Source organism: Durio zibethinus, chromosome 15 (genome assembly GCF_047325235.1).
Source record: "Durio zibethinus cultivar Kanyao isolate XHJ-2024 chromosome 15, ASM4732523v1, whole genome shotgun sequence".
Taxonomy (NCBI): Eukaryota; Viridiplantae; Streptophyta; class Magnoliopsida; order Malvales; family Malvaceae; genus Durio; species Durio zibethinus.
In genome coordinates, this window is record NC_143176.1 from 20,494,480 (window position 1) to 20,522,420 (window position 27,941).

Below are 27,941 nucleotides of genomic sequence, written 5' to 3' on the forward strand. Positions count from 1 at the left end.
GTAGGTGAATAATGGTCGAATAGATTTATCATATATGTGTGATCAGGTCCACTCCAATATGATATGGGGGTTGTCTGAAAGAGTTACAAACAACTTTGCAGAAGAAAAATTCTTCGTTTTTCTCACCACAAACAATTCCTGACCATGTAAGTTTTTTAGCAAAATCCTTGTTATGATGGACAAATTATATTATCTTGACATCTTTTATTCAGCTTTTCAATCCTCATAATCCATGTTGCTAAAACATCAAGTGGACCACCGATGTGCAAAAAGTAATGGAAAACAGCTTTTGTGATGGGATCCCTTTAACCTTAAACTGCTTGAACCATTTGCACTTTACCCAACCAAGTCTTAACATCCAGTCGGCTAAAGGTTTAGTCAAGACTCGAGAATCTAATTTGATAATTTCTCATATCAAGGTCCATACAAAAAATGGACCAATTACCAAAATGCTAAGAATTCACAAATATCACCATTTTCCTATTTTATTTTATTTTTAATCTTTACATTATTATACACTTTAATTATGGACTCGAAGGTGATAATATAAATTTTGACAGATTACTTACTCATGGTCATGCTGTGGTATAATTCATTAAAATTCTACCATGCAAAACTTCATTTCCTAGCAAAACCATGGCCATAATCATTCCAGCACCGTCCCAAAGAGCAAGACCCAGCAGTCACTGGCCATGTGCCCATCAAGATTGCCAACCATTTGTCAAAGAATTTTTTTTTTCCGTCTGGATGAGAGACAACATTAGGAAGATTTAAATTTAAAATTCATCAAAAGCTCAGTTGATATGCAAAATAATACTTCAAACGTCTCAAATTCATAACATTCCTACGGACTCACACAACAAAACATAACAGAAAATTTGAACATTGAGTTAAAAACCGACTCAATATTAATCCCAGTACATAACTCTAGAAGGTAAATTTTAACTCAAAAGATCCTGTTTGAAGGGCCCATGGTACTCTTCAGACGGAGGCACCTCACCTGTAATCAACACATATATAAATTTGTTGATATTATCATCTATATATAAAATTATAAACTCTAAAAATATTAACAGTGATCCATTTAAATATTTTTATAAATTTTGAAATTAATTAATTTATCTTTATATGTATAGCTTTTATTAATTTATTTAAGTTTAATTTAAATCAACTAAAATTAAAAATAAAATTTCTGTTAAATTATATTACTTAAAATTTTAAAATTTTAATTTTAAAAGTTTTAAAAGTGATTAGCTAAAATATTTTTAGTTAATGTTTTTATAAATTTTAATTTAAATAAAATTTTTATTATGAGACTTTTTGTTTATAATTAAATTAAAAAAAAGTACTAAAAGTGATTGATTAAAATATTTTTAATAAAACTTTAATTTCAAAAAGATTAAAAGTGATTGATTTAAATGTCATTAGTAGTTTTTTTGTAAATTTTAAGTTAAATGACTTTTTTTGTTATTAGACTTTTTTCATAAGTAAAATGATTTTCACATCAAATGAGAATATAAATAAAACGAAATCAAAACTTAATGTGCATAAAAAATAAAACAATTATATTGAGTTTGTTTATTTAGTTATTCTAAAAATAATTGTGCATGTAGTTTATGTTAATAAATAAATTTATTAAAAATAATCATAATTAAGACATTAAAACATTTTTTTCTATTTTTGGCCTTTTAATTTTTTGTTTTAATACATTAACTATATATGTATGTTAATGATTTTATTATTTATATATTTCATAAGTTGATTATTTAATTATTGATAACATAATTAGTCCCTTACAATTTAGTGTGGCTTCTATAATTAATTTTTCCTTTGTATTTTTAAATTTTATAATTGTTATTCTTATGAATAAAAAATAATATTAAATCAAATGTAAATCAATTGCATCTCGTCTACCAATAATTAATACTATATAATCCATTGAACACTTTAATTAAGTTTTTCATCTGTAAAATTAAATCATTTATAAGGTATTGGAGCTACCAGTAGCTCAAGATATATCTTGTCAAATTGTCATAAAAATTATACACCTTGATTAAAACAATAATTAATTTAATTTTCTCTTAACTTTGATCTAAATATACATATATATATATGATTAATTTATATTTTAAGATTATTTAATCTTTTTTAATTGTATTAAATTACTTGCTTTTTTGTCATCCAAGTGATTAAACTATCTAATGTGAATTATTCTAAGCAAAAACATTATCAAGTGAAATAAAATTAATTATTTTTAGTGAATTCTTTTAAGGTGTGAAAAATTCAATTGAACTATTTTTTGAATGCGTTATGTCAAAATTACATCTATTAATGAAAATTTATGTTGTTAATGACAAAAATGAAATTATTATAAGTTGTATAAGTATTACATAACAAGATTGTTATTCTTATAACTGAAATTTTCTTTAAAAAATGACAAGTACCAAAATTAGGAATTTATTTTATTTTATTTTATTTTTTAAAATTATGTATTTTAATATTTTATATAATAAAAATTTATGTATGATAAAAATTTTTTAAGTAAAAAAATTAAACTTTCAATTGATAGAACGTACAATTATATTCAATTGATAGAAATACCAATGGAAGATTATTCTAAACAGAAAAACGAAACAAAAAATTGATTGATTATGTGTAACTTTATCTTCTCCACATGACAAAGAAGATTAGTGTTATATGATGATTCAATGAAAAATATATAACTATATTGATTTCAAATTTCTTTAAAATTAATATGAAACTTTTTATTTGAAGAAACATTGTACACTCATTCATTTTCTCTTTTATATCAGTTGAAAAATATTCACTATTTTATTGAAATTTTTAAGGTTATCATATTAGATAATATTTACTCAAAAGAATTAAAATTCATCAAACTAATTATAAATTTACATCTAAAATAAAAAATTATTGTAAATTATAATTTAACTAAACTTAAAAGTAATTTAAAGACATTCATTAGTAGAATTTACTTGATAAATCTTTATTTAATTATGTATTTAGTATTTCGATCACTTTAAATTTTAACTTTTTATAATTTCGAATTGTATCTTAGACTTAAGATCAACAACTAATTAGATTGAGTCAATTTTTATTATTTACTTTTATTTATAATGTACTCAATTATTCACTTATACACCTAAGTAAATTTGACTCAATAATTGGTGCATACTTCCATTTGTTTAAAAAGCTAGATTGAAATTGTCCTAAATTCAAATAAAAAAGAAGTTTACCTAATTACTTATAATTGCAATTTCACTTTAGAAATATTTTTAAATTAATTAACTAATTTAATCACAAAAACAATAAAAATAAAACATTAAAGATGAAAGGGCAAAAACTCAAATAAAAAAAATTTAAAATTGTTACCAAAGATAAATAACTAATATTAGGTTTTGATTTAGCTACAATTTCAATTCAGATTTTGATTATATTCAATCATTTTAGGTTTTAAATAACTATTAAATTGCTAACTTTTTAAAATCAATTAAAATTGAGTCAAGTTAGTTTACTTTTATAATTATATGAATTATATTATTTTTAATTAAATTAAAATTTAAAATGAGTAAACAATTTTTTTATATTTAATTTGAGTTTTGAATTGTTTCAAATTAAGTTGATTAATCCATTTTATTTTAACTTTACTTTTATGACACCAATAACAATTTTTAAAATAGAATGAGATGTCGTAACGGTTTTGGGACCACCAGATGTAAAGAATTAAAAAAAAAAAGTGAGAGTCGCCATCAATCTTTGTTAGGGTGTGATTGACCACCCAAAAGTTTATTCTTTTAATAAAATTATAAAATCAAGTTTAAAGTTTATCAAAAAGATAAATTTTGATCTACGAAAAATCAAATTAGACTCAAGACTCGATTATATGTGGAGAAGGATTAGCACCTCCACAACACCTATAAATTGGTACCATTTAATTATGCATTATTTTCAGTGTTAGATGAAATGGTTTCGATTTGATATTTAATAATATAAATTCTCTTTTATTTTTTTAAAATTAATTTTATCAAAATTTTTTATTTAGGAGCATCGAAGAATTCTCTAAGTTAAGGAATTATTTTAAAATTCTCCAACATCTAGGTAGAACTTTAAAGATAATACTTTTGACTGATATTTACCATGACATCCCTGAAAATGAAAATAACATCCTTTGCAGAAAATAATTATTGGTGACTCTTTAACATCTAAACAGAGTACTAAAAATTATTTCTTTCAAAATTATTTTTGTTTTATTTTAAAATTGCACATTTTTTAAAAATAAGTAAATTAAAAAATATTTTGCATGAAAAAGTAAATGATGATACTATCAGGTAGCAAACAAATATGCAAAATGAGTGCAAACAATAACAAATAAATGCAACTAAGCTAATAAGTGCTATGTATAATGATGAAATGCAAACTTGAAATTGGATTCTTAAATATAATGAGACCACCTTGACTCTCCAACATCTAGACAAAGCTTAGGTGTGACTATTTATATTTAAGATTTTATTTTATTATTATTCTTATTTTATTAAAGTTTTAATCACATTGTTAAGGCAAATTAAGGACAGACATGAAAAACTTAATGAAATAAAGTTTCTTAAATAGCCCATCATCTAGGAGACATTCGAGAACAAATTACTTCAAGTGAGATTTTCACACGTGTCCTTAAGATTTTGAGATTGTTTTGGTTAGAGCTTAAGCCAAGGTTTTAAAGGTTAGGGTTTCAAGATTTTGAAAATTTGAAAATGCGTATCAAATTTAGATCTTTAGACTTTTGGATTTTAGGGTTTAGGATTTTGGATTTTAGGGGTTTTTAGAAATTTGGATTTTTAGGTTTTGGATTTTAAGGTTTGAGATTTTGGATTTTAGGGGTAAGGTTTCAAGTTTCAGATTTTGGGGTTTAGGTTTTTGATTTTAGGGTTTGAGATTTGGGGTTTTAATTTTAGGGTTTGAGATTTGAAGTTTTAGTTTTATGATTTAGAGGATTTAGGGTTTAATTTTAAGGTTTGGAGGTTTAGGGTTTAGTTTTAGGGTTTAAAGGTTTAGAGTTTTGATTTTAAGGTTTGGGGTTTGATTTTAGGGTTTCAATTTTTAAGTTTTGAAATTTAGGGTTTGGATTTTAGGGTTTAAAGAAAACGTGAACATTTTTAAAAATTTTCTATATCTAGGTAAATTTTCAAAGTAAGTTCGGATTTTATATATCTGAAAATTAATTGTTGACATCAATTTTGTCCAAAAAAAATAAAAAATAATAATATTATTAAATACTATAATACAAAATACAAAAAAATATATACAAAACAAATATTAAAAAAAAATCGATAATGGCAGTGGTGCCATCCCCGGCACCACTACCACCAGGCCCACCACCCATCCCATACCCTGTTCATCCCATACTCTATTCATCCTACCCTACTACCAGAAAATACAGAAGAAATAAAGAGGCATGGGGCTCGTGCTTACACCCCATGCCGAGCCTCATGCCTTTCTCCCAAAATATGCACAGTTGGAGCTCTATAAATAGAGCTCATAACCAAAATAAAAAAAATATGAAAAAAAAGGGGAGTAACACTGTAAAAATAAACTGTCAAAACACAAAAAAAAACAGAAATCACAGTCCTCGTCGAATCGACGAGGAACCCAGCGTCAAAGAGGTACCTGCAACAAAAAAAAAGGTTATTAGTTTGAGTATTTTTTATAAAAAAAAAAAAAGAGAAGAAGAACAGAAAACTTAAAACTTCGATCTACGTCGATCGGGATCGTTTTCGATGAAAAAGAGATCAGATCTAGAAAGATTGCATCGAAAGGAACCTCTTGGTCACTTTTGAAGTTTTCGACCACCGACGACGGCGGACCAGGCGACGGTCGGTGCGGTGCTCCGACGGTCAGACGGCGAGGGCACCGAACCTCTGCCCGGAGCCCTTTTCCCCCTTTTCTTTTTTTCAAAAATAGAAAAATGAACTGAAACAAAAAAGGGGTTGCTTTTATAAAGAAATCATAAAAGTAAAACGACGTTGTTTTGAGTATAAGGCCAAAACGACGTTGTTTCAAGCATAAGAGGATCCGCATGTGGATCGAACCTGACCTGAGATCTACGCAAACCGACTCGCCAACCCGTCTCAGCCACCCTTCAATCGATTCGGACGAACCGCCAGTGAACTGGTCCGAACCTTTGAATCTTTCGAACTGCCCATTAAACCGAACCGGTCAGACCAGTCCAAACCAACGTTAACCGGACCGTTGACCGATCTGGTTCAAGTAAAAAATTTTTTTTTTTGAATTTTTGAATTTTTTTATATATATTATTATTTTTGTTATTTTAGGTATTTTTACATATTTATGCATGATAAGTTCTTAAATTTGTTATGATAGATTTTTAATTGTTTTAGCAATAATAAAATTGAAAACAAGTAATAATTAAAAATACATATTAAAAATGCTAAAAAAAAATTATTATTATTTTTCCTGCCTAGATGTTGGAGGGAATAAAAAATGTTTTTCTAAAGAAATAATTTCGCCTAGATGTTGGGGAATTATTATTAATAAATTTTCATAAAAAATAAATATAAAAAAATTTTAAATTAATTTTTAAAAGTCATTAAAATCAAACTTACTTCGAAAATCCATCTAAATGTTAGAAAATTTTAGAGATGTTCGTATTTTCTTAAAAACGAAACCTTAAACACTAATTTTTAATTTTCAAAATCTTAGGTTTTTAAAACCCCTAAAATCTAAAACCTCCTAAAATCCAAACTCCTAAAAATCTAAAATCTCTTAAATCCGAACCCCTAAAATTCCAAACTCCTAAAATTCAAACCCCAAAATCCAAAATCCCTAAAATCCAAATCCATAAATCAAAACCCCAAACCACAAAACCCAAACCCTAAAATCTTCAAACTCTAAAATCAAAACCCTAAACCTTCCATATCCTAAAATTCAAGCCTTAAAACCCTCTAAACCTTAAAACCAAATCTTCAAAACCTCTACTCAAGCCCTTACTCAAAACCTCTTAAAAATCCTAAGGACACGTGTGAAAATTTTATTTGAAATAATTTGTTCTCGAATACCCCCTAGATGATGAGGTATTTAGGAAATTTTACTTCGTTAAGTCTTTTCACACGATTTCTTAATTCGCATTAATAATAAGATTATTAAATAAGAAGTAAAATAGTAAATTAGAATTTTAAATATAAACAGTCGCATCTAAGCTCTGCTTAGATGTTGGAGAGTCGGGGTGAACTCATTATACTTAAGAATCCAACTTTAAAATTGCATCTCATCCTACATAACATTCATTGGTATGCATACGTTAGCATGTTATTATAAGTATTTATTTGTACTATTCTGTCTTTAATTTTTACTTACTACTTGGTAATAAAATATTTTATAATAAAAAAGATAATACTTTAAAAAAAATTGTGATATTACAAAATAAAATAAAAATAACATTCTGAAAGAAATAATTGTTGGTACTCTACCTAGATGTTTGAGAGTCACCAACAATTTTCTATAAAAAGTGTTATTTTATTTTAAGAATTATTGTGTTAAATCTTAAGCAAAAAGAGTTATTTCAAATTCTGTCTAGATGTGGGATAATTTTAAGATAATTCTTTAACTTAAAGATTTTCTCAATATTTCTAAATAAAAATTTTAGCAAAAATATTTTTTTAAAATGAAAGGAATTAGTATTAAATTTCAAGTCAAAATCATTTTTATCCAACATCGAAAATAGCGCATAATTAAATGGTATCAATTTATGGGCGTTGTGGGGGTGCTAATCCTTCCCTATATGTAACCGACTCCCGAACTCAACCTATTTTTTTTAAAACCGAAATTTATCTTTTGATAAACTTTAAACCCATTTTTATAGTTTTATTAAGAAGATAAACTTTTGGGTGGCCAATCACACCCTAACAAAGATTGATGGCGACTCCATTTTATTTTTCTCAATTTTAAAAACTCAATTTACGTCTGACAGTCTCAAAACCGTTACGACATTAATTAAAAATTTCTCATATATTTCTTTTTTATGAAAATTTATTATTAATAATACCTTTTTTATTAATTTTTATTCTTTTTATACCCTTTTTAAATTAATTTTTATATAATAATTCTCCAACATTTAAGCAAAATTATTTTTTAAAAGTATGTTTTTATTCCCTCCACCATCTAGGTAGAAAAAATTAAAAAAAAAAGATTTTATTCTTATTATAATTTTTTTATATTGTTATTATTATTATTCTTTTATCATTTTAGTATTTTCTTTAGTTATTATCCTATTTTATTTTCATTTTATTATTTTTAAAAATAATCAAATATTTATTCTAACAAATTTAAAAAATTATCATGCATGAATATAAAAAAATACTCAAAATAACAAAAATAATAATATAAAAAAAAATTCAAAAATTCAAAAAACAAATTTTATTACCTTAACCGGACTGGTCAACAGTCCGATCAATGCTGGTTTGGATCGGCTTGACTGGTTCGACGGTTCAATCAATGATTCAGGCGGTCCAATGATTCAGACCGGTTCGACTGGTTCACTGGTAGTTCATCTGGATCAGTTCAAAACTGACTGAAGCGGGTTGTGGGTTGGATTGCGCTGATCTCAGGTCAGATCCGAGTTGCCACGCGGATCCCCTTAGTTCAAAACGATGTCATTTTGGGTTTTGCTCTTCTATATAAAAGCAAATTTTTTTTTTACTTCATTCTCACCCTTCAGCCAAAAAAAAAAATTCAATGCTCTTGGGAGAGCTCCTAAGGCTCTGCTGGCGTCCAACGTCAGATCGTCGCTCTAGCCGCCACCTGAGTTACCTTCAACAGCAGTCGTCGGTGGTCGAAAATGATCAAAAAAAAAACTTTCAGAAGCTCATTTCAACATGTTATTCTTAGATCTGACCTTTTTTTTGCCTGAAATAGTCATGATCAGTGTAGATAGGGGCTCAAAGTTTCTGTCTTCTTTTTTTTTTTTTATATAAACTAAAATTGATATATGTTTTTTTTTACAGGTACCTCATTGGCGCTAGGTTTCTCCTTACAGGGAAGACTGTGTTTGTTTTGTTTTTTTTTTATTTTCTGGTGGGTGAGGGTTTTTTGTTGGGGGCTGCGATAGATATTTTAGGGGGTAATTTTTGGTTTACGATGGGGTTTTAATGGGATCTGTGGTTAGGTTAGGCAAAGTGTTTGAGGTTTGGGCATGAAAGGGAACAGTGTTTGGGGCTTCTAGATGTGCAAGAACAGGGTGTTTAGTATCCAAAAGTGTGTCCGAAAAGGGAGAGCTGAACGGGGAAAAAGCTGGGGCTTTATAATAGATTGAGTGTCTAGGATGTAGGTGGTGGCTGCAAAGGTAGGTTGTATGTTGGTTGGTCGAGAGCTGGTGAGGGGACTAGTAAGGGATGGCTAAAAGGTAGGCCGTATGGGGCTACAGGAGGTTGCGGGGTGGTTGGTGACAGGCATCAGCCACCCTATTTTCTACGACACCAACCACCCTGCTTTCTACCACTTTATTTTACTTTATTATTATTATTTTTAAATATATATTTATTAATTATTATTATTATTATTATTATTATTTAGTTAATAATTTTAATATAAAAGACCCGAACAAAATTTGGTGTCTACATGAGAACATAACATAATGAAAATTTAAATGCAAAAGTGATAGAGTTACTAATGACAATTTGAGAAGAAAATCTTTATACTTCAAATTTTGCAGAGATTAAAATTTTTTTTTATGATTTTGAAATTTATATTATAAAAATATTAATCTAAATCAACGAGTTTATAATAATTTATTTGTTAATTAATTGCTGCTATTTGGATTGAGGGAAATAATTCAAATATTTCATTTAAAAAAGATCATATTATAGTTCAAACTCATTTATGAAGACAACATAAAGATATTTGTTAATCAATTGCTGCTATTTGGATTAAGGGAAATAATTCAAGTATTTCATTTAAAAAAGATCATATTATAGTTCAAACTCATTTATGAAGACAACATAAAGATAAACATTATTTGGGTTGTTATATCCCCTTATAATATTTTTTACTTTTTTCAAATGGAGAAATTAATTTGCATCAAATATAAAAAAAGTCAATTATAATGATGGGAAGAAGAATGATGCACCAATTAAAAATATATCACATTTTCCTTAGGTAAAAATTTTTATGAAAAATATTCTTTACTTTTTTTAAATGAAGAGGTTAATTGATATCAAAATATCAAAAATGTTATTTTTACTAATGGTAAAAAGAATGAAATAACAATTAAAAATATATTATCTTTTCGTTTATGAAGATTGCAAAGTTAATTATTGTTAATTTGATATTTTTAAAATTGTTGTACGTTTAATTTTTATAAATTTTATTTAGTAAGTTTGTTTTTATTACTTTTGTTATATATATAACAAAATTTTTACCCAAAATTATATACTTAAAAATATAAATATAAAACAAAATTTATTACTTTCATTGGTGACATAACACTTCAAAATTTTTAATTTTTTTATATGTTATTGTACTTTGCTAATAGATATAAAAATACATATATTAATAATTCAATCAAATTATCAATAAAACTTAGCTTAATATGTACTATTGTACTATGACTAAAAAAATTTAAAGAATATCTTAAAAATATTGACTTAATATATATTATATATATTTATTTATTTTTGTTTTAATACTTGTATTAGTATAAAAGGTTTTGATTTTAACTTATTATTACGTGTTAAACTACAGATAGTAAATTAAAAATATTTACTTCTACTTTTCAAATCATTTAAACTTAAACTTTTTTTCTTTCTTTCTTTAGTTTACAAATTATATCATTTAGCATACATTATCATTATTTTCTTTAGGATATACACAAATTAATGATTACATATTAGTAGATAATTATAACTTAATAATTAATCATTAAAAATTTAAATTTAATAAGTATAATTTAATAATAAATTAGTGATAATTTAATTGTAAATAACTGATAACTTTTTAATAAATAAGTAATAATATAATAATATATGCATAATACTTTAATGGTAAATCAATTATAATATAGTTGTAAATACATAATAACATAGTGCTAGATTAAGGATAGTTTAATAAAAATAAGTGATAACTTCATAGTTAATTATGGATAATTTAGTAATAAATGAATGATAACTTAATAGTAAATTAGTAAAAATTTAATACTAAATTAGTTTTAGTTTAATAATAATTAATTGATAGTAGGAAATCATAACTAATTTAATAGTAAATAAATGATAAATTAGTAGTAAATAATTGATAATTTAATAGTTAATCATTAAAAACTTAAAAGTAAATTAATAGAACTTAATAGTAAATTATAGATAATATAATAGTTAATTAGTAATAACTTTTTAATAAATTATGCATAATTTAATATAAATCAATAATAACTTGGTAATGAATCATAAATAATTTAGTGATAAATTGGAGACAAATTTATGGTAAATTATAAAAATTTAAGTAATAAATAAATGATAACATAATAGAAATTTATGAAAATATAATAATAATCATTGATAATTTATTAGTAAATTAATAACTTAACAATAAATTATTACTAACGTAATAGTAAATTACTAATAATTTATTGTAAATTAATGATAATCTAGTAGTAAATTAGTTAATTATTGATAACTTAATGGTAAATAACTGATAACTTAATTATTAATTATTATGACTTTTTTTTATACTTAAAGATACCAAAAATTGAACCCTTGTTACTAATAGAAACAAAATTAAAATTTTCATTTTGAGGGCTAAACCTATCATTAACCTATTCAATAAAAAAATTAGTGAAAAAATTCTAAAATTAAATAAAACAATAATTTTATCATATAAAAAGAAAATTATCTTATATATTATTAGCAAACTTTTTAAATTCCATGTTTCATAGTTGTAAATGTTGAATGCATAACAACATATATTGTAAATCAATGATAAGTTAATAAAAAATAATTGATAAATTAGTAGTTAATAATTAATAATATAATTATAAATTAATAATAATTTAATAGTAAATCAGTATAATTTAATAGTAAATCAGTTTTAATTTAGTAGTAATTAATTAATAAACTTAGTAATAAATTATCAATAACTTAGTAGTAAATCAATGATAATTTAGTAGTTAATTATCAAAAATTTAAAAGTAGATTAATATAATTTAGTAGTAGTTAATAATCAATAACTTAATAGTTAAATAACTTAATAATAAATTATGGATAATTTAATATAAATTAGTGATAACTTGATAATGAATAATTGTCAATTTAGTAATAAATCTATAATAATTTTGTAGTAAATAATTGAAAACTAAGTAGTAATATAATAATATAATAATAGTTAATACATAATAATATAATAGTAAATCAATGATAATTTAGATATAAATTATTAATAATTTAACAGTAAATCATTAATAATTTAATTGTAAATAAGTGATAATTTAGTATTAAATTAATTAGTTTTTGATAACTTTATAATAAATTATCAATAAATTAATAGTTGTTAAATTTTGTAATAAATCATCAGTAACTTAGTAATAACTTATCAACAATTTAGTAATAAATCTTTCATAACTTAATAATAAATCATTCATAAATTAATAATAAATCAATACTAATTTAGTAGTAAATTATTAATAATTTAACAGTACATCATTGATAACTTAATAATAAATCGTTGATAACATAATAATAAATAAATAAAAACTTAATTGTTATTATTGATAAATGTTATTATATTTAAAGTTATCAAAAATTGAACCTTGATTATTAGTAGAAATAAAGTTGAAAATTTTATCTTGAGAAACTAAAATAAACCTGCCACGAATCTGTTTAATAAAAATATTTGGTGAAAATTTTTTAAATTTGAATGAAACAATAATGTTATTATATAAAAAAAATTATCTTGTATTAAAATTGAATTCATATTTTCTTACAAGAATCCATTGTTAAATATTTGATGATACAAATTTTATCAATAATTACTAAAAGTATACCATAAATTACCATAAAGTTATTTACTAAAATTACATCATGAGGTTACCAAAATTTTATCAATATTTACCAAAAGTATAAAATAAATTATCAATTTAATACCAAAAGTTATTAAAATTGTATCCAAAATTATCAAATTTTATCAAAAGTTATCAAATTCAAAATTATATTAAAAGTTATTAAATTTTGTTTTTATTAAACCAAAATTAAAATTATATTATTAGTATTTATCATTATTATCATAGTATCAAAAAAATTATATATTAAAAAAATTTTCTGAAGATAAAAATTACTATTGTGTCACATTTGACAGAAACTAGTGTAATTAAAACTGCGAAGACACGCCCAAAATCCCGCATGTATACTATGAAATAAATTATGTGGAAGGAGCAACGGAGCCGTCTAAACAATCAAAAGCTAAGACAACTTACATTCTGCCAGTTTTTCTTCAACAATGAAACCAAGAAATTGGCGCTCATTTGAACATTTTGAAGTATCTGCTTCTCCTCCATAGCTACATTCCCAACGGCAACTGCCATGCAAAGGGCTTTCTTCAGCTAAACTTTACCGTTGCCTTGGTCTCATTCACTTTGAACTCCAGGGATTCCTGGTGAGTAACAAGGGTTGGAAATTTCCCTGCATTGGTGCACAAAATTATCCATGCAAGATCACAAATCAAAAACCATAAATGACAAATGCAGAAGGCATAGACTTCGTCTCCCTGCAAATGCCTTGGGGAGTACAAATAAAAAATGCCAAAAACAGACGTGCAATAAAAAAGATCATCACTTGCCTGCTTTGTTGAGACCAGGAGCTAAGAGGCGAGGGATCGGCTTGATGAAAGATTCAGAAGCCAAACAGGCATGATACTTCTTGGCAAGCTTCTTCACCAACTTCTTGTTCTTGTTTAGCTTCTTCAGTGCTTCCACGTCCATATAGTCCAAGCCTATCTTCTCTGCCAGCAGTAGACATTAAAGCATTTAAAAACAAAAAATAGAAAAAAACCTCATTGCACCAAATAACCACTCACATTAAAAGTTCATATACCTGAGTCCAGAATAAAACATTCTTCCAAGCAATGAAAGCAAAAAAGCTTTACTTATAAAAGCAGCAAAATTAACTCTTCAACATGTTGAGCATCTCCAAGCATGCAGATCTTCATCTTAGGGAGAAGAATGTGCGGCAGTTTCCCAGAACCACTGAATCGCTTGTCTTTTTGGGGATCATAGTTTTTCAACCCAATCTGGAGTTCAATTGTTTCAGTAAAATTGTGCACAATGTTGAAATTAACTATGTAACAGCTGGATCCAAATAAGTCAGTAAACTTTTCATGGACATCCCAAAGATTGAAGAACAAAAAATTTTGAAAGAAAAATTTTTTTGGACACATTTTCCATCGATAAAATTAATAAATCTGTCAGTAGTTTCTTATATATATTATAAGTGAACATTCTGAGAAAAAAAAATTTTGAATCCGTCACTGTTACGTGATGATAAAAAACTCGTCCAGCGAGCCTTAGGAATGCTTAGGACTGGACTGAGGTATAAGCCAGGAAGAAATTAGCAGGATGAGGTTTATTAACATGTGTAAAACATACCTTCCAATAAGCTTGCATAACCTACTTTTCTCTGCCAACTCTTGCTAAGACTAGAAAGTTCATTGATCTTTTGTTCACGTCAGATTTCAGACATTAATTCCTTAGGCAAGCCTATGTGCTTTCCTTACCTCTTCAAGATTGAGGTTCTTCATGTGTATCTGAAATAGACGGCTCGTTCAATACTTGTTAAAGTCCAAAAATTTGAACAAGGTTGTGCTCAACTTGATTGTAATATAATGATGTTACTATTATGATTATGTATTTAATAATTCTTCGATAGAACAAAAACAACGAAAACTGAACATGAATTAGAAAGATCAAGACTGTTAAAAGGAAAGACAAAACTTATGTCAATTCCAATACAAAGTTTTCACATTCACATAGGCCCTATATTTACTGTGCTCTAAAGAAAATGAGAAAATATATAGTAAATAGATGGCATATTAATTTATATGCTGACATTTAGATTCTAAATATCTGCATCTTTAAAAGGTAAGTATCCATCTATCTATTAATGCCAAACCACTGCCTTGTCAAAAAGATAGACGTGGTCATGAATAGTTGGTCTCAAACAGCATATAAGTATGATTATTGTGCTACTCTCCTTACGTCAAAGTTCCACCCATTTGGCATCACAATCACCATTTTCTTCCTGTCATACTAATACTATTTCCTCAAGTCTAGCAAAATGATTCAGGAATCATACGGGTGGCATTGTCACCTCCTGTCATACTAATACCATGTAACCAGATGGCATATCATACGGGTTCAAGAATCAATATCCTTAATCTGAAAAGGCAATTGAATTTTTGGCTCAAGTTTTTTACAATCCTATGCTGTAACTTTAAGGGTTTATATGTTTAACAGGACACAGAAAGTTCACAGGTGAAACAGTAATGGAAAAGAAGTGGTCTCTTCTGCATTAAGGAACTGATTTACAATTTTTGAGGAAGGTGAAACCCTATATGAATAAACTTTTTAGACATGATTACAATATAAAATTTGTGCACCAAACGTCCAGAGTATTGGTTTCAACACTAATAACTCCATAGTCCAACATTTTATTGAACAATATAGTCTATTTAGAGCTGTTACAGGCTGGAAAAGCATGGCATACCAATTTTCCATTTTAGTCACTAGCTTAAATAAAAATTCAAAAGAGGAAAACAAATAGACAGCCAAGCCTAGAAAAGGATGGTAGCAACCTTGTCAAGACCCACCCAGCACAACACATCATGGCAATGAGCCCTAGGCATAGGTACGCGTAGCCCCAATAGCACCTCTAAATGCCGATATGGTAATAAAAATGTAATTACAGAGAGTAATAACTTATGTTATGCAAACCAGCCAAACAAATCATTCCACGAGATACCTTAAATGCATAAATCATTTTAACATGTAAACTAAGCAAGTACACGTGTATAGAATAAGTGATAAAGATTGGCGTGTTTCCAAAGATGCCAATTGTCCATAACAGTTATGACCGGCTATATAAATAAGATTTTTGGTTGGTGTATAATATGTAGCCGCTTATCTACCAAAAACCATACAAGAATGCCACGAGTTCTTATTATTTCTCAACAAACAGCCTTTACTTCAACCTTCTGGCTTTCAAGAGATTTCTGTGCTATTTGCACCTGAAGATATCACCAAATAAGGGATCTACCACAGGGAAATGGGAAAATAGTACTATGATTGGGCTGCAGAACTTGTAAAGTCTTATACTGGATCCAGCAAGGTCAGTCAAGCAAACTTATTTTTCTATGAAACTCCATCTATCTTACTAAAGTATATCAACAATATATGAGAGGAAGTACATTGAATCTTGCTTTCGCTAAAATGGTGCTTCAATATAGGTACAACCATTCTCTTTCACTAATCCAAATGTTGCTACTTTTTATTTCCTCTCTAAAGAAGAAAAAGAAAGAAACAAAGAAAGCAAGAGAACAGGAAAGAAACTGTAAGCATGCCTGGGCCTAACTTGAATGTTTTTCAGTGGAAACAGCACATAAAGATCTAATCATAGCATTAATAGAGAATTAGAATACCTATTCTTTGTATCTATTCAATCTCTATAAATACATGACAGTCAAATCTCTTCCTTTAATTCTCTAATGGTTTCCTAGCATTGGTTGTCTTTCCACTTTCTGCTTGAGTTGGTTAATTGGATTCCTTTGAAAAGATTCACAGTCAACTAGATTGTCAGATGATGATGGTGTCATTAGGGAACTAAATGATATCCCCACCTGCTTGGACCAAATAAATTGAAATTAGCACACAGGATTGTTGAAAAAATACTTGAGATGGTCTATGCCAGCTAATAGTCATATCATATCTTTATGATTTGCCATTTTAGACATAAAATGGCTTTAGTCCCATCCTTAAATACTTTAGCTATGTCCGGTTAAAGATTATGTAATTGAATGTGGTAGAATTTGCCTATATTCTAAGTATGGTATGCATATATGCCTTTGGCGCTATATGGTATGTCTCTATGAATCATTCTGGACATACCCTACTTGGCACAAAAGTCATATAGACATACAGCAAAAGTTGCCTAATAGACAGACCATACTATTCATGCCTGTGTCTATCTTTTGGGTAAAAAATGCAGTGTTTTTGGCATTAATGCATCTTTTATATATGGAATCCTTGCTCACAAGAATGGAGATAGCATTCTTGTGAGGAATTAAATATTAGGACACAAATAAATGCAGCTTCCCAAATATGTATGCTCATGTTCTTCATATTACAACACGTATAGGCCTTTTTGCATATGGGTACTTTGCACTGAGATTGACACATGGACATACAATTCATAAAAATCAATACATACGCATGAATCTATGCATATGTGCATATAAATGAGTGTAGAAAGAGAGAACTAACACGTCTATGAATCACTTCCTCTATGTATAAGTGTCTTCTGGGCTAAGTATGGTATTTCTGTATGTCAATCTCAATAAAAAGTTGCCATATTCGCATAAGACCTTTGTTTGCTATGCTGTAAAGAAAATGAGAACACATATATAGAAGGTATATTCATGTATATCCTGATATTTGAATTCTTAACGTCTGCATTTTAAAAAGGAAAGAATCCATATATGGAAGATCTATTATAAGGAAAGAATCCATTTATGGAAGATCTAATAATGCCAAAAATAACTGCCTTTTTTGGCTGAGAAGATAGATACTGCCATGAATAGTTGGTCTTAAACACCACTATAAATATGTTGCGCTACTCATATCAATGTTCCACTCATTTGGCATCATGGTGGACATTTTCTTCCTTTCATACTGATACTATTTCCTCAAGTCAGTGGTGAAATGATGCATTGCGTGTTTTATGGAATCCAAGATACTGCATTGCTCCTAGCAGTGACATCACATATCGGATTAGTGATTTACCAGATTTACCTACCACTCCAAAGCTCTTCTCAAGGATAGCTTTGGCTTGAAGTTGAGAAAGGCCATGTTTGCTTCATCTTGAAAATGAGTCCTGCACTTTGAGTTCCAATGGTCTCAGGATTACGTGCTGATGGCAAACAAGTGGAAGATGTGGAAGATACTAGAAATTTCCAGTGCAATCCTAGCAGATGTTTCTTCCTCTTCTGCAGCCTTTTCTTGTTCAATAACGACTGAAACTGGAAAAGGAGGTGACAATGCCTCCACCAAGTTGCTTCTCCTCCAAGGTTAAGGGATCCCATCAGAAGACTGGCTTCTCCTCCAAGATTTTATCTCTCATCTTCAACATTATCTCGTCCATTCCCTAGTAGCCTTATATGTCTTTGATGAACTACAGACTTGGATGTGGTAATTCTATCAGCTGAATTGAATTTTTACTATCACCAAGCGTGTATCTGTATATCATAAGGCAATTGACATATATTCGAGTCCATAAAGAAAAAGATGTAAACAAAGAAATTCATCTAATATCTATAGCATTGAGTATTTTGCATCCCAAAATCATAGAACCATGAATATGAGAACATGTATCAAAATAGAGTGAAAGATTTTTCACTTTGAATCACAGGCGAAAAATTAAAAAAAAAAGAAAAGACACGGCAAGAAATGTGTTCACCTTTTTTAAAATTGAATCAGCAACCTTACAATTGACAAGGAGATTATAATATGAAAATTCTCAAGGATGACCAGATGGACCGAACAATTTGAAAGGGACTTTCAAAAAACAAAGAACTGAGACTTGGCTCTTCCAATGATTCAGCAGGTTCCATAGCTATTCTAACCATTCATGGTTGGCAACAAAGGCTAAGATGGTAGATAGGGAGAAAGTTTCCAAAATGACTCAAAGCACTTCAACCAAAGCCAACAAATTCCAGCTACGCCAGCCTATGTGGAACATATTAAATTTAATTGATACATGATCTAGGAAAGTTCTACCCTAAAGTCTCAGTACAAAATTTAAGAAAGATACTCATTCTTACTTGTTGTAAGAGCATGAAAATACAATTAAAAACTTCAAATTCCTAATGATATCACTAGATGTTCAAATAATTCATTAGCAAGATTGTTTCTTTTAAGTGGGTAAGATACTGAAAAGAAAATTCATACTATGGTAATTTGCAACACCAACCAAAACAAGCCAAATGTCAAAAGTACTATGTCCTATATTTGGATATTCAAAGCAAGCAATTAAATGGGGTAACCATGTATCATAATGTGAACATATTAAACTCGGTCTAAAAACACCTAATGCTTAAAGGCTGTTAAATTACTCGAAGATTTCAGCTAAGTAGGTGAATAATGGTCAAATAGATTTATCATGTATGTGTGATCAGGTCCACTCCAACATGATAACAGGGGTTCTCCGAAAGAGTTACAAAAAACTTTGCAGAAGAAAACATCTTCGTTGCTCTCACCACAAACAATTCCTGACCATTTAAGTTTTTTAGCAAAATCCTTGTTGTGATGGACAAATTACATTATCTTGACATCTTTTATTTAGCTCTTCAATCCTCATAATCCATATTGCTAAAACATCAAGTGAACCACCGATGTACAAAAAGTAATGGAAAACAGCTCTTCTGATGGGATCCCTTAACCTTAAACTGCTTGAACCCAACCAAGTCTTAATACCCAGTCGGCTAAAGGGTTAGTCAAGACTCAAAAGAATCTAATATGATAATTTCTCTTATCAAGGTCCATACAACAAACAGACCGATTACCTCTTTCAAAGAGAAACACAATGGTCTTTGCATAATCGCACTTCACAATTTGCACTAAAAAAATAAAAATATGGAGTCAGCAACGTTTATCAATTCAAGACAAGTCAGATATAATATGCCATAAATCAAGACAACTCAGTAGACGATCATAACTCATATGTTAAGAGACTTTTCTTCCAGGTTTCAGTTAATTATGGCAAGAAAAAATATTGTATGAAACAGTTACATCACGTCAGCATATATCTCTTCCATTCAAATCATACCACATAATTACATTAATAGAAATAATTAATTAATCTATTGAAATAAATATTCACCATTTAATTATCACATGTGATGTATAATAAATAGTTGACTTTATCCAATAATATGAATACGTGACATGATTTGAATGGAAGGAATATATGCTGATGTGGCATAACTTTTTCATACAATCCTGTCTCAACACGGCAAATAAAGGGAATTCATGCATCAAGTAATCCAATTTTCGAAGAATCAGATGCACAAAATTCCAAATACACATGCTGATAAAAAAATGACTTACACCAGGAAAATTAGAACGGCATTGGGAGTCCAAGGTTAGCCAACCGATGGCAATGTGGATAGTTCCTAATGACAGAACCGTCCAGCCAGGCTTCACTAATTGCCCATGGGCACGACCGACCAATAACTACCCTGTGAAGAAAGAGTGCCCAACAACACCAAAAGGGTTATTTTCAAAGAATTAAACCAAACATCCAAAATAAATTGAATGGAGAATCATAAATAACCTGGTGACGACAAACAAGTTTGCTACCAGTCGAGGCTTCTTCCGTAAGACCATTTCTTTCCTTGGACGTTCGAACCAATAATGATATTTGTCAATTCTTAGCTTTTTGGAAATTTTCTTTGCCAGCTATGGACCATTGTCTGTCTATAATTCCGCCATTTGGATCCTACAAGCTTCTGCCATCAGGTCCATTTCCCTATTCCTTTTATTTTTAATCTTTACATTATTATACACATTAATTATGAACTACAAGGTGGTGCTATAAATTTTGACAGATTATTTATTCATGGTCATGGTTTGGTATAATTCAATAAAACCCTACCATGCAGAACTTCATTTCCTAGCAAAACCATGGCCATGATCATTCCAGCAACGTCCCAAAGAGCAAGACACAGCAGTCAGCGGCCATATGCCCATGAAGACTGCCAACCATTTGTAAAGAATTTTTTTCTGTCTGAATGAGAGACAACATTAGGACGATTTAAATTTAACATTCATCAAAAGCTCAAATAATATGCAAAACAAAACTTCCAACATCTCAAATTCATAACATTCCTATGGACTCCCACAACAAAATATAACAGAAAATTCGAACAACAAAACATCACAGAAAATTTGAACATTCTGAGTTAAAAACCGACTTAATATTAATCCCAGTACATAACCCTTGAAGGTCAATATTAACTCAAAAGATCCTGTTTGAAGGGCCCATGGTACTCTTCGAGTAGAGAAAACCTCACCAGCAATCAAAACAAATTCAATCAGATTATGTAATTAAAAACGTGAAGACACACCCAGAATCCCGCATATATGCTATGAAATAAATTATATGGAAGGAGCAACCAAGCCATCTAAACAATCGAAAGCTAAGATAACTTACATTCTGCCAGTTTTTCTTCAACAATGAAACCAGGAAATTGACGCTCATTTGAACATTTTGAAGTATCTTCTTCTCCTCCATAGCTACATTCCCAACGGCAACTCCCATGCAAAGGACTTTCTTCAGCTGAAACTCTACCGTTGCCTTGGTCTCATTCACTTTGGACTCCAGGGATTCCTGGTAAGTAACAAGGGTAGGAAATTTCCCTGCATTGGGGCAGAAAATCACCCATGCAAGATCACAAATCAAAAACCATAAATGACAAATGCGGAAGGCATACCCATCGTCTCCCTGCAAATGCCAAAAACAGATGTGCCATAAAAAAGCTCATCGCTTTCCTGCTTCGTTGAGACCAGGCCCCAAGAGATGAGGGATCTGCTTGATGACAGATTCAGAAGCCAAAAAGGCATGATACTTCTTGGCAAGCTTCTTCACCAACTTCTTGTTCTTGTTTAGCTTCTTCAGTGCTTCGACGTCCTTCTAATCCAAGCCTATCTTCTCTGCCTGCAGTAGACATTAAAGCATTTAAAACAGAAAAAGCCTCATTGCACCAAATGACCACTCAAACATTAATGGTCCATATACCTGAGTCCAAAATAAAACATTCTTCCAAGCAATGAAAGCAAAAAAGCTTTACCTATGAAAGCAGCAAAATTACCTCTTCAACATGTTGAGCATCTCCAAGCATGCAGATCTTCATCTCAGGGCTAGGAATGTGTGGGAGCTTTACAGAACCACTGAATCATAGTTTTTCAACCTGATTTGGAGTTCAATGGTTTTAGTAAAATTGTGCACAATGATGAAATTAACTACGTAACATACGGATCCAAATGAGTGAGTAAATTTTTCATGGACATCCCCAAGATTGAAAAATAAAAAAATTTGAGAGAAATTAAATTTTCTTTTGGACATATTTTCCGTCGATAAAATTAATAAATCTGTCAGTAATTTTTTATGTATATTATAAGTGAACATCCCGAGAAAAAAATTTTGAATTCGTCACTGTTACGTGATGATAAAATACTCCTCCAGCTAGCCTTAGGAATGCTTAGGACTGGACTGAGGTATAAGCCAGGAAGAAATTAGCAGGATGAGGTTTACTAACATGTGTAAAACATGCCTTCAAATGAGCTTTCATAACCCACTTTACTCTGCCAAATCTTGCTAAGACTAGAAAATTCATTGATCTTTTGTTCACATTAGATTTCAGACATCAATTCCATAGGCAAGCCTCGGTGCTTTTCTTACCTCTTCATGATTGAGGTTCTTCATGTGTGTCTGAAATAGAAGGTTCATTCAATACTTGTTAAAAGTCAAAAAATTTGAAGGAGGTTCTGCTCAACTAGATTGTAATATGATGATGCTACTATTATGATTATGTATTTAATAATTCTTTGATAGAACAAAAGCAATGGAAACTGAACAAGAATTAGAAAGATCAAGACAGTTAAAAGGAAAGACAAAACTTTGTCAATCCCATTGCAAAGTTTTCACATTCACATAAGCCCTATATTTACCGTGCCTAAAGAAAATGAGAAAATGTACAGAAAATAGGTGGCATATTAATTTATATGCTGACATTTAGATTCTAAATATCTCCATCTTTAAAAGGTCAGTATCTATCTATCTATTAATGCCAAAAACATTGCCTTTACTTGACGAAAAGATAGACATGGTCATGAATAGTTGGTCTCAAACAGCCGATAAGTATGATTGTTGTCCTACTCTCCTTGTATCAAAGTTCCACCCATTTGGCATCACAATCACCATTTTCTTCCTGTCATACTAATACTATTTCCTCAAGTCTAGCAAAATGATTCAGGAATCATACGGGTGGCATTGTCACCTCTCCTGTCATACTAATTCTATGTAACGAGATGGCATATCATACAGGTTCAAGAATCAATATCATTAATCTGTACAGGCAATTGAATTTTTGGCTCAAGTTTTTTACAATCCTATGCTGTAAGTTTAAGGGTTTATAAGTTTAACGGGACAGAAAGTTCACAGGTGAAACAGTAATGCAAAAGAAGTGGTCTCTTCTGCGTTAAGGAACTAATTTACAATTTTTGAGGAAGGTGAAACCCTATATGAAGAAACTTTTTAGACAGGATTACAATATAAAATTTGTGCACCAAATGTCCACGGTATTGGTTTCAATACTAATAACTCCATAGTCCAACATTTTACTCAACAATATAGTCTATATAGAGCTGTTACAGTCTGGAAAAGCATGGCATACCAATTTTTTAGTCACTGGCTTAAATTAAGATTCAAAAAAGGAAAACAAATAGACAGCCAAGCCTAGAAAAGGATGGTAGCAACCTTGTCAAGACCCACACAGCACAAAACATCATGGCAATGAGCCCTAAGCATAGGTATGCATAGCCCAAATAACACCTCTTATTGCCGATATAGTAATAAAAATGTAATTACAAAGAGGAATAACTTATGCTATGCAAACCAGCCAAACAAATCATTCCAAGAGTTACCAAAAGCGCATAAATCATTTTAAAATGTAAACTAAGCAAGTACAAGTGTATAGAATAACCGATAAACATTGACGTGTTTCCAAAGATGCCAATTGTCCATAACAGTTATGACCAACTCTGTAAATAAGATTTTTGGTTGGTGTACAATATGTGGTCACTTATCTACCAAAAACCATAAAAAAAATGGCACAAGTTCTTATTATTTCTCAACAAACAGCCTTTACTTCAACCTTTGATCTTTCAAGAAATTTCTGTGCTATTTGCACCTGAAGATATCACCAAATAAGGGATTTACCACAGGGAAATGGGAAAATGGTACTATGATTGGGCTGCACAACTCTAAAGTCTTACATTGGATCCAGTAAGGTCAGTAAAGCTAACTTATTCCTATGAAACTCCTCCTATCTTACTAAAGCATATCAACAATATACAAGAGGAAGTAGATTGAATCCTGCTTTCACTAACATGGTGCTCCAAGATAGGTACAAGCATTCTCTTTCAGTAATCCAAATGTTGCTACTTTTTATTTTCTCTTTAAAGAAGAAAAAGAAAGAAACAAAGAAAGCAAGAGAACAGAAAAGAAAATGTAAGCATGCCTATGCCTAACTTGAATGTTTTTAAGTGGTAACAGCACATAAAGATCTAAGCATAGCGAAAATAGAGAATTAGAATACCTATTCTTTGTATCTATTCAACCTTTATAAATACCTTACGGTCAAATCTCTTCCTTCAATTCTCTAATGGTTTCCTAGCATTGGTTGTCTTTCCACTCTGCAAGAGTTGGTTAATAGGATTCTGTTGAAAAGATTCACAGTCAACTAGATTGTTAGATGATGATGGTGTCATTATTACGTATTTAATTAATTCTTTGATAGTACAAAACAATGCAAACTAAATTTGTCTTAGAAAAATCCAGACTGTTTAAAGGAATGACAAAATTTATGCCATTTCCAATTAATTTCTTGAAAGAAATAAACTATTATTTTCCTTTGCTTGCTTCAATTGATGCAAAATACAAACAGGAAAAATTCTAGTCTAATTGGGATAAAGTGCCCTAGTCCTTGTATGTTATTATTAGGATTTCAAGACCTAAGGTAAGCTTTCTTGATTTCCATTTAACTACCGAATCAAAGAGTAATTTGCTTTTCCTTCCCTTTGGATACTGTTTCCTAGACTGGTATTAACACAAATAAAAATACAGTTCATATTATGTAGGATGAGTAATTATGTAGGGACATATACATGCTCAAGCACTGCATAAATCGAGTTTTAGATACTCAGTTAGGGAACCAAATGATATCCCCACTTACTTGGACCAAATAAATTGAAATTAGCACACAGGATTGTTGAAAACAGACTTGATTTGGTCTATACCAGCTAATAGTCATATAATTTCTTCATGACTTGCCATTTTAGACATAAAATGGCTTTAGTCCCATGCTTAAATATTTTAACTATGTCCAGTTAAAGATTATGTAAATGAATGTTGTAGAATTTGCCTATATTCTAAGTATGGTATGTATATATGCCTTTGGTGCTATATGCTATGTCTCTATGAATCATTCTAGGCATACCATACTTGGCACAAAAGACATATAGACATATAGCAAAAGTTGCCTAATACACATACCATACTATTCGCGCTTGTGTCTATCTTTTGGGTCAAAAATGCAGTGTTTTTGGCATTAACGCATCTTCTACATATGAAATCCTTGCTCATAAGGATGGAGATAGTATTCTTGTGAGGAATTAAATATTAGGACACAAATAAATGCAGCTTCCCAAATATGTATTCTCATTTTCTTCATATTACAACACGTTTAGGTCTTTTTGCATATGGGTACTTTGCACTGAGATTGACTCATGGACACACAATTCATAAAAATCAATACATCCGCATGTATCTATGCATATGTGCATATAAATGAGTGTAGAAAGAGAGAACTAACATGTGGATGAATCATTTCCTGTATGTTTGAGTGGCTTCTGTGCTAAATATGGTATTTCTATATGTCAATCTCAATAAAAAGTTGCCACATTCGCATAAGACCTTTGTTTGCTATACTGTAAAGAAAATGAGAACACTTATATAGAAGGTATATTGATGTATATCTTGATATTTGAATTCTTAATGTCTACATTTTAAAAAGGAAAGAATCCATATATGGAAGATTTATTATAAGGAAAGAATCCATATAAGGAAGATCTAATAATGCCAAAAATAACTGCCTTTTTTGGCTGAAAAGATAGACACAGCCAGGAATAGTTGGTCTTAAACACCACTATAAATATGTTGTGCTACTCTCCTTGTATCATTGTTCCACTCCTTTGGCATCATAGTGGACATTTTCTTCCTTTCATACTGATACTATTTCCTCAAATCAGTGGCAAAATGATGCATGGTGTGTTTTATGGAGTCGAAGATATTGCATTGCTCCTAGCAGTGAGATCACATATCGGATTAGTGATTTACCAGATTTACCTCCCCACTCCAAAGCTCTTCTCAATGATAGCTTTGGTCTGAAGTTGAGAAAGGCCATGTTTGCTTCATCTTGAAAATGAGTCCTGTTCTTCAAGTTCCAATGATCTCAGGATTACGTGCTGATGGCAGTTGAAGATGTGGAAGATGCTAGAAATTTCCAATGCAATCCTAGCAGATGTTTCTTCCTCTTCTACAGCCTTTTCCTGTTCAATAAAGACTGAAACTGGAAAAGGAGGTGACAATGCCACCACCAAGTTGCTTCTCCTCCAAGGTTAAGGGATCCCATCAGAAGACTGGCTTCTCCTCCAAGATTTTACCTCTCGTCTTTAACATTATCTCATCCATTCCCCAGTAGCCTTATATGTCTTTGATGAACTACAGACTTAGATGTGGTGATTCTATCAGCTGAATTGAATTTTTACTATTACCAAGCATTTATCTGTATATTATAAGGCAATTGACATATATTCGAGTCTATAAAGAAAAAGATGTAAACAAAGAAATTCATCTAATATCCATAGCATTGAGTATTTTCCATCCCAAGATCACAGAACCATGAATATGAGAGCATGTATCAAAATAGAGTGAAAGACTTTTCACTTTGAATTACAGGCTAAAAAAAAAAAAAGAAAAGACACGGCAAGAAATGTGTTCACCTTTTTTAAAATTGAATAAGCAACCTTACAATTTACAAGGAGATTATAATATGAAAATTCTCAAGGATGACCAGATGGACTGAACAATTTGAAAGGGATTTTCAAGAAACAAAGAAGTGAGACTTGGCTCTTCCACTAGTTCATCAGGTTCCATGGCTATTCTGACCATCCATGGTTGGCAAGCTAAGATGGTAGATAGGGAGAAAGTCTGCAAAATGACTAAAAGCACTTCAACCAAGGCCAATAAACTCCCACTACACCAACCTATGCTGAACATATTAGATTTGATTGATACATGATCTAGCAAAGTTCTACGTTACAGTCTCAATACAAAATTCATGAAAAATAATCATGCTCACTTTTTGTAAGAACATGAAAAATACAATTCAAAACTTCAAATTCCTAATGAAACCACTAGATGTTCAAATAATTCATGAACAAGATTGTTTCTTTTAAATGGGTAAGATGCTGAAAAGAAAATTCATACTATGCTAATTTGCAACACCAACCAAAACATGCCAAATGTCAATAGTAAGTCCTATATTTGGATAGTCAAAGAAAGCAATTAAATGGGGTAATCACATATCATAATGTGAACATAGTAAACTCGATCCAAAAACACCTAATGCTTAAAGGCTGTTAAATTACTTGAAGATTTTAACTAAGTAGATGAATAGCGGTTAAATAAATTTATCATATATGTGTGATCAGAGTAGGTCCACTCCAATATGATAAAGGGGTTTGTCTGAAAGAGTTACAAACTACTTTGCAGAAGAAAATTTCTTCGTTGCTCTCACCACAAACAATTCCTGACCATGTAAGTTTT

At 29.8% G+C, this 27,941-nt stretch overlaps 1 protein-coding gene and 1 pseudogene across 2 annotated transcripts; both read right to left on the bottom strand.

Annotated features, from left to right (window-relative positions):
• Positions 1–748: 748 nt before the first annotated feature.
• Positions 749–20,943, bottom strand: LOC111301274 (large ribosomal subunit protein uL1x-like; annotated as a pseudogene). Its single transcript, XR_016328287.1, has 9 exons — positions 20,607–20,943; positions 20,381–20,511; positions 18,059–18,510; positions 16,699–16,896; positions 14,651–14,808; positions 14,100–14,295; positions 13,846–14,002; positions 13,484–13,688; positions 749–1,000 (listed from the first exon to the last, which is right to left on the bottom strand). The product of XR_016328287.1 is annotated as a large ribosomal subunit protein uL1x-like (transcript).
• A 23-nt stretch (positions 20,944–20,966) lies between these two features.
• On the bottom strand, positions 20,967–22,741 carry LOC149514759 (large ribosomal subunit protein uL1z-like). The gene is made up of 6 exons (XM_089744249.1): positions 22,734–22,741; positions 22,144–22,222; positions 22,037–22,070; positions 21,901–21,989; positions 21,486–21,776; positions 20,967–21,059 (listed from the first exon to the last, which is right to left on the bottom strand). The coding sequence occupies exons 1-6, from the start codon at positions 22,739–22,741 to the stop codon at positions 20,967–20,969; spliced, it is 594 nt and encodes a 197-aa protein (XP_089600375.1).
• Between the last annotated feature and the right edge of the window lie 5,200 nt (positions 22,742–27,941).